Source organism: Garra rufa, chromosome 25 (genome assembly GCF_049309525.1).
Source record: "Garra rufa chromosome 25, GarRuf1.0, whole genome shotgun sequence".
Classification (NCBI taxonomy): domain Eukaryota; kingdom Metazoa; phylum Chordata; class Actinopteri; order Cypriniformes; family Cyprinidae; genus Garra; species Garra rufa.
Window position 1 is genome coordinate 27,827,080 of NC_133385.1, and position 12,003 is coordinate 27,839,082.

A 12,003-nucleotide genomic window follows, 5' to 3' on the forward strand; every position below is an offset into this window, starting at 1 on the left:
TCTCTGATCAACAGGCTTTCGCGGTAACCATTGCAACCTCTTTGGTAATTGTGGTCAGTGTCCAGGTGAGGCAATTTAACAACTTTGCTTGTTTACTGCATTTAAATACATGGGAAATAAATGACAATGTACAGTACATAAAGGTTAAGGTTATTTCTGTTTAACTTATATATATATATATATATATATATATATATATATATATATATATATATATCAAGATAACAATGCCTATATATATTTTTGTTCAGATTGGGCTTGACACCAACTACTGGACTGCTGTGAACCATTTCTTTATCTGGGGAAGCCTAGCTGTTTACTTTGCTATTCTTTTTGCAATGCACAGCGATGGCATTTTTACCTATTCCCAAATCAATTTCCTTTCATAGGTAAGAATCTAACTCATTTTTTAAATTCTGTAGTCAGCTATATTTATTTTTATTTATATTAAAAAAAAAAAACAGAAAGTTGGTCTTGGACTTCATACTGACACCTACTGGTGTGGATGCAGCATCACATTTAAAGGATTAGTTCACTTCCAGAATTCAATTTTCCTGATAATTTACTCACCCCCTTGTCATCCAAGATGTTCATGTCTTTCTTAAGTCGAAAATAAATTAAGTTTTATGAGAAAAATATTCCAAGATTTTTCTCCATATTGTGAACTCCGATAACGATCGACGGGTTGAAGGTCCAAATTGGAGTTTCAATGCAGCTTCAAAGGGCTCTATTAAAAAAATAAATAAATAAATAATAATAATAATAATAATAATAATAATATATATATATATATATATATATATATATATATATATATATATATATATATATATATATGCAGGCAGCAATTACCCGGGTTCAGGCGTTTAAGCAAATATGGAAAAAGACATTACATATTGTTTAGCAACCACCTAAATCAATGATTGAAAAAAAAAAAAACATTTTTGGCAGATACAGTTAATTTTCCATAGAAATATAATATACTTTTAAACATTTATGACTGTTATAGCACCAGCTGTGGTCTGATCTCCTTGAAACTTTGCAGGCTTGTTTAAAATCACCTGTCACATGTACTCACCAGGTGAAGTTTGTGAAGTTTTGAGCTTTCCATTAGGCTTTATAGGATTTTGGGTATATTTGGACAAGCCCCTTTTCTAAACAACCCCATTATAGCTTCCCAAACATTAAAATAAACAGTTTTTTGATAATTATTGATCTTCTAGAGAGTCTAGAGAATTGTACTGCAGTTTTTTTTTTTCAGACTAAGGGAAAAACCTAGGACTAGTCACAAAAGTATGTTTTTACATCTTCTCAATCATTTAACAAACAATTTGATTGACAGCAGTGGTTCTAGAGGCAAAGTTGTCTGGAATCAGGAGTTCTATCATATGATATGAATATTGCTTGTATGTGCGAAAAAACATGCAATGTACAATCGTCTTGAAAAAAAGCAATATCGCCCCCACCCCAGTGGCCAATATCTTTCAAATTTTTCACAGACCTTTGGGGCTGTGAGTCAAACAGAAAGCTGGCCTCTGTTAACCTTGTCTAATAGGTGCTCAAACTTCATCAGCCAATGAAAAAAGTTTCCTTATTACACGGCTCTTTGGAATGCTTGATTCTGATTGGTCAGTTGAGACATTTGCAGGTTCGTTCTTTTCAAATAATCACCGCTCCAAAGTAATAACGCATAGCCGGTACTACTTGTATGTTTAAAATCCCTCCGTGCCAACAAAGATTACCGTTTGGCGCCATCTTGTGACAAACACTGGACAACCACAATTAACAATGGAAAATTTCGACATTAATCTATTTAAATTGTCTTACTAACGTACATAGTTTGAATGTTAGTCACGTGGTACTATATCGTTTCGCGGAAGGATAAAAATGTTAATTTAAAACAAATATGCCAATAAAAGGTTTCAAATTCATATTCATGTCCAGTTTTTTTCCTTATGTGGCAAGTAGCCGTGTAATAGGCGGGATAATGTACAGGCAGCCTGTAGTTATCGCAGAAATAAGCCCCTTCAGTGTGATACAAGACCCTCCGCTTCGCGTCGGGTCCTGATCACACTGTCGGGGCTTATTTCTGCGATAACTACCGGCTGCCTGTACTAGGGGTGGGCGGTACACCGGTGTCATAGTCATCACCGGTGTGAGATAGCGCCACGACATGGATTTTCTAATACCGTCAATACCGGTATATTTAAAACATTAAATTTTCTTCAAACGTTCAGTTGTGGTCTGAATACCTGTCCTTATACTATCTTGTTGTAAATAAAAAAGTAAAACATATTCGTATCAGCTTTGCAGGTGGTAGGTAAAAGGGGAGTGGCCATTAAACGGCTGGTGAAACATCGTGAAGAAAGGTCGGGCCTGTAGCCTATACCAGGGGCGGAGTGGCAATCGGGACGACCGGGACTTTTCCCGGTCGGCCGGCCAAAGGATTTACACAGCGGATCACAAATTGAGCAGGCGCGAGGCGAACGCGACCGGCCTGTTTACGTTTACTTTCGATTTTGTAAAGGGAGCAGCACATCTTATAATAGATATTTGTCAGTGAGTACAAGATTGCAACAAATCCTCCAGTCTATTTTTGTCATCTCTCTTTACTTTCGACCCGTGATCGTTCAAATCTAAAGGTCATTGTACACTGAGTCCGATTTTCGTATGTGTTTTTTTTTTTTTTAGTTTTCTCATATTCGCCATCCTTATCAAAATGCTTATTATGGATGTGAAAATGCAGAACATCAAACATGATCCAATTTTTTTTATGACGGATGAAAGTTTCAGAGGCAGTGTGTAAACTCGATTAACATAACCTGTATTTTTTTTAACGTGCAAAAATGTCGGACGAAAATTTCGTACTCACGTGTGCAAAGACAAACTCCAGCAGCTGGTGTTGGATGCAGGGTTGCCAAGTCCGCGTTTTTCCCCACAGAATTGGTCTACTTTTAAACTGTTGCCATGGGTTGATTTCCCCCAGTTATTTAAAGGTTTTAAATATTGCAGAAATTAAATTTAAAAAAATAATTTTTGTTTTGTTGTACACTGTTAAGTAAGATCTTTAGGTTTTTTGCAAAATAAATATGTTGAGAATGCATAATACTCTCCCATGTCTCTTTTTGATAAGGATACCTACCATATACTTATTATATTATGAAAAGATTAACTTTATTCACATACTAAATGGACAGGACAGGCTACTTCTCCGAAAATGTACCAAAAAAAGTAATACCGTGATATTATACCGGCACCGTTCAAAAGATGAAAAATACCGTGATATTAATTTTAGGTCATATCGCCCACCCCTAGCCTGTACATTATCCCTTACTTATAGACCAGGGGTGTCAAACCCCCGTCCTGGAGGGACCGGAGCAACTGTGTAACTTACAGTTGTTTTCGGCCTTAAAAAATACCATATCCCAGTGGCTGATTTCTTCCAAATTTCTCACAGACCTTTAGGGCCGGGAATCAAACAGGCTCACTGAGGCCTCCGCTTATCTTGTCTAATGGGTACTCAGACTTCATCAGCCATGTTTTTTTGAGATACGTCAAAAAAGTGTCCTTATTGAGACTTGTGGCACTTTGGACCAAGACTGTGCAGTGTGATTTTCATGTTGATAGGACAAATGTGACCCTGGACCACAAAACCTTAGTTCTTAAGTAGCATGGGTATATTTGTAGCAATAGCCAAAAATACATTGTATGGGTCAGAATGATCGATTTTTCTTTTATGCCAAAATATAAGTAAAGATCATGTTCCATGAAGACATTTAGTAAATTTCCTACCAGAAAATTTCTAAAAACTTAATTTTTGATTAGTAATATAAATTGCTAAGAACTTCATTTGGACAACTTTAAAGGTGATTTTCGTAATATTGTTATTTTTTTTGCACCCTCAGATTCCAACATATTCCAAGTATACAAAACCATAAACAATACATCAATGGAAAGCTTATTTATTCAGCTTTCAGATGATGTATAAATCTCAATTTTAATAAATTGACCCTTATGACTGGTTTTGTGGTCCTGGGTCATTAATGGTTACATAATATGTAGTACGTACTGCCACCAAGCACCACCAAGTGGCCAAGCTCCACAATTTTTTTTCCTGTGACCTCAGATTGAGCTCTTCCATACGTGTTCTGAGTTTGGCGAAGATATCTCATTCCGTTCAGGAGTTATAAGCATTTTACTAAATGGTGAACATTGTGGTGTCCCTTTGCGACGGTGAGTCAAAAGTTCAACTTTTTTTTTTTTTTTGATAATTATTGATATTCACTTCAGAGAATCTTCCTGCAATGGTTTGGTTCAGATCGGGCAAAAACCTAGGACAAAAGTAGGTTTTCCAAAAGATCCAAAATACCCAAACAATTCGCCAACTTCATGATCGAATCAGGCATGAGCCAAGGATTCTGACGGTTTAGGAGTTATGAGCGATTTCGTACTTTTGTTCGCTGTAGCGCCCCCGTTAGTCCGATTGGGGCGAGCCTGAGTCACGTTGTAGGTGGAGTGGGTACTACCATCCCTCCAAATTTCAAGTATTTACAACTTACGGTTTGTTCTGCACAATCCGTTTTACTTGGAAGATTGCTAATCCTTGGCCATTCTAACAATTACAATAGGGTTTCAGCACTATGTGCTTAAAGCCCTAATTTGTATACTTTTTAACCCCAAGTGCTTGTCAGTTAGGACCTTCAACCCGTTTATTCCCATCGAATCCACTATATGGAGAAAAATCCTGGAATGTTTTCCTAAAAAAACAATTTCTTTTCGACTGAAGAAAGAAAGACATGAACATGTTGGATAACATGGGGGTGAGTAAATTATCAGGAAATTTGCATTCTGGAAGTGAACTACTTTCTTACTGATGTTAAACATGTTGTGTTTGACTGTAGGTACCGCACGTAACTCTCTGAATCAGAAGATTGTGTGGCTGGTCATCCTCCTCACCACAGTCGTGTGTATAATGCCCATGGTGGCTGTCCGCTTCATCAAGGCTGACCTCTATCCAACACAGACTGACAAGGTTGTTACATAAACACGTCTTACACAGTGGAAATTTAAGATAATTAATATGCTGTTTTACCATTGACTGCAATTGGATGTCAAAACCAGTTTTCCCTCCCGCAGGTGCGTTTACTTCAGCAGGCCTCTAGGAGGCAGGGTCCTCAAGAGCAGAACCTCAGGAGAGTCCGCAGGACGAGTTCTCGGCGTTCGGCGTACGCTTTCGCCCACCAGCAGGGATATGGAGAACTCATCACCTCCGGCAAGAACATGAAGGTACCCACATCCTCTACTTCCACATACCCACTATCCTCACCCACAAGAAGCACCAGCTTGGTGAAAAACAGCGGGGTGAACGACACCACCAATGCGGCAGAGACCAACAGCACTGGATTTAGGAGGGAAATTGACCAAAACCAAGAGGTACTGGTGGAAGACTTGGAGGCCAGATAAAGGAGTGTTTATCTTCCTTTACTGAAGGAAGAGGAATTAGCGCCTGTCTTCAATATGAGGAAATGATAATGGATTGTGAGCAGACACACTCTGGGCTCCCAGAGATGCCCGTGGGCGCGACTAGACTATGGGAGGGCTAGACATGCACAGGAGACTCCAAAGAGCCAGCACAATGAAGCACAGATAACACTCATTTTCTCATGCAAATCTGCTCCCGTTTTACAAGGCATATGTTTGAATTTGAAAATGAACCTTAGATTTGATTTCATTTTGTATTCTCACCTCTTCTGGCACAAATTCAAGTTCAGCGTTTTCTCGGAAAAGGCACCGCTTTTGTATTTCAAGTTTCAGAAACTTGCTTTTATGAATTTGCACGGAAGCTTGTTTCCGCCACGGGATAAAAAAAAAAATTGTAATCACAATTCTGTCTTCTAATTGTCAGATATCTCACAATTTCTGACATTTCTTCAGAGAAATGAATTTTTATCTCACAATGGTGAGTTAACATCTCGCAGTTCTGACTTTTTTTTCTTACAATTGCGAGATGTTAATTCACAATTGTGAGATACAAACTCATTTCTCTGAAGAAAAGTCAAAAATTGTGAGATATCTCGCAATTACAAGAAAAAGTACAAATTGCGAGAAAAAGCTGCAGATAACTTTTTAAATTTTTAATTTCATGACCAAAAAACAGATTGCGAAATGTAAACCTAGAGTTCTAAAAACAAAAAAAAAAAAAAGTCAAAATTGTGAGATATAAACTCATAATTTATTGCAAATATGAGTTTATATCTTGAAATTCTGACTTTTTTCTCTCAATTCCAACTTTTTCTTTAGAATTGTGAGATGTTAAGACACAAACTCAGTTCTCTGAGGAAAAGTCAGAAATTGTAATATATTAACTCGCAATTACAAGAAAAAAGTACAAATTGTGAGATAAAGCCGCAGTTACCTTTTTTTTAATTCCATTTTTTTTCTTTCACTATTCTGAATTTTTCTCGGGAATTCTGAGCTTACATCTCACAATTCTTCTTTTTTCTCAATTGTGGAAAAAAATCAGAATTGCAAGATATTAAGATACTAATTAAATGCTCTGAAGAAAAGACAGAAATTGAAAACCTACAATTCTGAGAAAAAAGTAAAAATTGTCAAATATAAAGTCAGAATTGCGAGAAAACAAATTCTGGGTTTGTCTTGAAATTCTTGTCTTGTAATTGTGAGAAAACAATTACAAGACAAGAAAAAAAGTCAGAATTGCAAGATATTAGGATACAAATTCCTTTCTCTGAAGAAAAGTCAGGAATTGTGAAATTTATTACGCAATTATAAGAAAAAAGAACAAATTGTGAGATAAAGGTGCAGTACCCTTTTTTATTTTTTATTTCATGACAATTGCTAAATGTAAAACTAGAATTCTAAGGGGGAAAAAAAGCCAAAACTCAGAATTGCGAGGAAAAGAATTCAGAGTTTATATTTTGAAATACTTTTAACTCAGAATTCTGAGCTCACATCTCACAATTCTGTCTTCTTTTCTCGCAATTGTGAAAAAAAAGTAGAATTGTGAGATGTCAACTTACAGTTGTGAGATATAAACTTGCAATTACAAGAAAACAGTACAAATTGTGAGATTAAGCTGCTGTTTTCTACTTTATTTTTAATTCCATTACAAAAAAAATATTGTGAAATATAAACTTAGAATTCTAATAAAAAAAGTCTAAATTGAGAGGCAAAGAAGTAGAACTGGGAGGTTTTAATGTACAATTGTGAGATACAAACTCAGTTCTTTGAAAAAAAGTCAGAAATTGTGAGTTATTATCTCGCAATTACAAGAAAAAAGTGCAAATTGTGACAAAGCTACCTTTGTATTTTTAATTCTATGACAAATTAAAATGGAATTGTAAAATGTTAACATAAAATTCTGAGGGAAAAAGTGCAGATTGTGAGATATAAAAACAATGAAAACAATTCTAAGAATAAAATTCAAAATTGCGAAATATAAAATTTGAATTGCAAGAAAAAGAATTTTGAGTTTATATCTTGAATCTTGTGAGATAAAGCAGCAGTTACCATTTTTATTTTTTATTCCATGATGGAAAAAATAGCATTTCAAAATTTAAACCTAGAATTCTGAGGAAAATAAAATAAAATTGTGATATATAAACACAAGAAAAAAAGAGTTTACATCTTGAAATTCTGACTTTTTTTTCTTGCAATTCTGAGTTTCTCCACAGAATGTCTAGCAATTGTGAGAAAAAAGTCAGACTTGTGAGATGTTAACTCAGTTCTCTGAATAAAAGTTGGAATTGTGAGATATCTTGCAACTGCAAGAAAAAGTACAAATTGTGAGATAAAGCTGTAGTTACCTTTTTTATTTTTAATTCCATGATTAAAAAAATAAATTGCGAAATGTATACCTAGAATTCTGAGAAAAAAAGTAAGTATTCTGACTTTTTTCCCGCAATTTAGATTTTTTCCCCTCAGAATTGTGAGCTTACATCTCACAACCTCACAATTCAGTTTTTTTCTGAGCTCAAAAGTCACATATACCTGTTTAAACTTTCTTATCCCGTTGCGAAAACAGGCCTCCATATGCCTATGTTTCAGGCATCGGGAACAATAAATTAAACCTGAGTTTACGTTCAACAAATAACATTATTCTAATAAGACTAATAAAGCATAAGGGAGCAAATATGTACAAGTGTGTGAAATAATACCTCTTATTTTCTTAAAAACAGCCATCTGCAGAGGTTTAGGATTATAAATGCATCGCATATTAAATATAACTAATGTTTAAAGACCTGGAAGCTGCATCGGTTTACTAAAATGCACCCAAATGCATCAAGCTACTTAATGAGTAGTAACAATTAGGAATGTCTGATATCGACGCCGCATTGGCTGTAAATCTTATGTTGGCGTTGCAAAGCTCGCTCTAGCTTTTTCAATTAAATGGGTTTAAAATGCCAAATTTGGTTTAAATATACCTCTTTTTTTTAAAAAAGAACAAAAGTGTAAAAACATTCCACGATTGTTCATAACTCAAAAGTAGTTAGTGCTTTTGCATGCAGCTCAGTGAAATGAGAATATTGAGTTTTTACGCAAAGTCGTGCCTTCATTAAGATGATAGACTGAAGCATTTACAGTGCGTTTTAACTTCTAGAATTCCACGTATCTAATACTATGACGGCGTTGTAGTGCTACGCTAAAAAATTGTAAGATTACGAGATTAAAGTCAAGAATAAAGTTAAAATTATGCAAATAAAGTTGAAATATTTCGAGAATAAAGTCAAAATAATACGAGAATAAAGTCGTAATATTTCGAGAATAAAGTCAAAATATTTCGAGAATAAAGTCAAAATATTACAAGAATAAAGTCAAAATATTACGAGAATTAGGTCTAAATGCTACGAGAATAAAGTCAAAATATTACGAAAATAAAGTCAAAATATTACGAGAACTAGGTCTAAATACTACGAGAATAAAGTCTAAATACTATGAGAATAAAGTCAAAATATTACAAGAATAAAATCAAAATATTACGAGAATTAGGTCTAAATACTACGAGAATAAAGTCTAAATACTATGAGAATAAAGTCAAAATATTACAAGAATAAAATCAAAATATTACGAGAACTAGGTCTAAATACTACGAGAATAAAGTCTAAATACTATGAGAATAAAGTCAAAATATTACAAGAATAAAATCAAAATATTACGAGAATTAGGTCTAAATACTACGAGAATAAAGTCTAAATACTATGAGAATAAAGTCAAAATATTACAAGAATAAAATCAAAATATTACGAGAACTAGGTCTAAATACTACGAGAATAAAGTCTAAATACTATGAGAATAAAGTCAAAATATTACAAGAATAAAATCAAAATATTACGAGAATTAGGTCTAAATACTACGAGAATAAAGTCTAAATACTATGAGAATAAAGTCAAAATATTACAAGAATAAAATCAAAATATTACGAGAACTAGGTCTAAATACTACGAGAATAAAGTCTAAATACTATGAGAATAAAGTCAAAATATTACAAGAATAAAATCAAAATATTACGAGAATTAGGTCTAAATACTACGAGAATAAAGTCATAATATTTCGAGAATAAAGTCTAAATACTATGAGAATAAAGTCGTAATATTTCGAGAATAAAGTCTAAATACTACGAGAATAAAGTCGAAATTACGAGAATAAGGTTGAAATATTATTATAATAAAGTTGAATATTATGATAATAAAGTCAAAATATTTAACAAATAAAGTCAAAATTACGAGAATAAAGTAGAAATGTTTTGGTACTAATTCATAGCAATTATGAGACATAATCATAATATTTTGAGATTATATTCTAGCCTATTGCGCATGCAACTGGCCCAGATTCAGAGCGCCGGGAGACATTACAAAGTCTTTCAACTTTATTTGCAAAATATTTCGACTTTATTCTTGTAGTATTTCGACTTTGTTCTCGTAATTTTTACTTTATTCCCGTAATATTTAAAATTTATTCTCAAAATATTTAGACTTTATTCTCAAAATATTTTGACTTAATTCTCGTAGTATTTCGACTTTATTCTCATAATATTTCAAATTTATTCTCAAAATATTTTGACTTAATATCATAATTTCGACTTTATTCTCAAAATATTTTAAATTTATTCTCAAAATATTTTGACTTAATTTCGTAATTTCCACTTAATTCTCATAGTATTTCGACTTTATTCTCATAATATTTCAAATTTATTCTCAAAATATTTCGACTTTATTCTCAAAATATTTCGACTTTATTCTCAGAATATTTTGACTTTATTCTCATAATATTTCAACTTTATTCTTGTAATATTTTGAATTAATTCTCATAGTGTTTCGACTTTATTTTCATAATATTTTAAATTTATTCTCAAAATATTTCGACTTTATTCTCAAAATATTTAGACTTTATTCTCATATTTCAAATTTATTCTTGTAATATTTCGAATTAATTCTCATAGTATATCGACTTTATTTTCATAATATTTTAAATTTATTCTCAAAATATTTTGACTTAATATAGTAATTTTGACTTTATTCTCAAAATATTTAAAATTTATTTTCAAAATATTTCGACTTTATTCTCAAAATATTTCGACTTTATTCTCATATTTTGACTTTATTCTCATAATATTTCAACTTTATTCTTGTAATATTTTGAATTAATTCTCATAGTGTTTCGACTTTATTTTCATAATATTTTAAATTTATTCTCAAAATATTTCGACTTTATTCTCAAAATATTTAGACTTTATTCTCATATTTCAAATTTATTCTTGTAATATTTCGAATTAATTCTCATAGTATATCGACTTTATTTTCATAATATTTTAAATTTATTCTCAAAATATTTTGACTTAATATCGTAATTTCGACTTTATTCTCAAAATATTTAAAATTTATTTTCAAAATATTTCGACTTTATTCTCAAAATATTTCGACTTTATTCTCATATTTTGACTTTATTCTCATAATATTTCAACTTTATTCTTGTAATATTTTGAATTAATTCTCATAGTGTTTCGACTTTATTTTCATAATATTTTAAATTTATTCTCAAAATATTTCGACTTTATTCTCAAAATATTTAGACTTTATTCTCATATTTCAAATTTATTCTTGTAATATTTCGAATTAATTCTCATAGTATATCGACTTTATTTTCATAATATTTTAAATTTATTCTCAAAATATTTTGACTTAATATCGTAATTTCGACTTTATTCTCAAAATATTTAAAATTTATTTTCAAAATATTTTGACTTAACGTAATTTCGACTTTATTCTCAAAATATTTTGACTTAATGTAATTTCCACTTAATTCTCATAGTATTTCGACTTTATTCTTATAATATTTCAAATTTATTCTCTAAATATTTTGACTTTATTCTCTAAATATTTTCGAATTAATTCTCATAGTTTTTAAAATTTATTCTTGAAATATTTCGACTTTATTCTCAAAATATTTTGACTTTATTCTCTGAATATTTTGCCTTTATTCTTAAAATAATTTGACTTTATTCTCGTAATATTTCGACTTTATTCTCATAATATTTTGACTATTCTCGTAATTTCTACTTTATTCTCGTAATATTTTGAATTAATTCTCGTAGTATTTCGACTTTATTTTCATAATATTTCGACTTTATTCTCGTAAATTCGACTTCATTCTCGAAATATTATGACTTTAATCTCGTAATCTTAGATTTTTTTTTACATTTTTTAACGTGGCACTAAAACGCTGTCGTATAATACAAAGGTCTATAAAGTGGGCATTTCTTTACTGAAAGGATTTTTATGCCTTTTTGTTTCCCTTTCATTAAAGGAAGTACTTTTAAGTTCTGTCAAGTTGAATGTGGCGCCATTATTTTTTTCTTCGATTGTATCACACTTTTTTTCAGGCTGTTCATCGCCCTCATTGCCTACATTAGCGTAGAACGTATTTTTTAAGTAATTTATTTGACAAAGGGGGTCGTGCGACATTTATGAATGTACAGTTGACATG

At 31.9% G+C, this 12,003-nt stretch overlaps 1 protein-coding gene across 1 annotated transcript in view; it reads left to right on the forward strand.

Annotated features, from left to right (window-relative positions):
* atp8b4 (ATPase phospholipid transporting 8B4) overlaps positions 1-5,848 on the forward strand; it is a 68,225-nt gene extending 62,377 nt beyond the window's left edge. Inside the window, 4 exon segments of the mRNA XM_073831656.1 lie at positions 252-360; positions 363-389; positions 4,902-5,032; positions 5,137-5,848. Of these exon segments, the coding sequence (XP_073687757.1) occupies positions 252-360; positions 363-389; positions 4,902-5,032; positions 5,137-5,463 (594 nt within the window). The 3' untranslated portion in view covers positions 5,464-5,848.
* Positions 5,849-12,003: the final 6,155 nt, after the last annotated feature.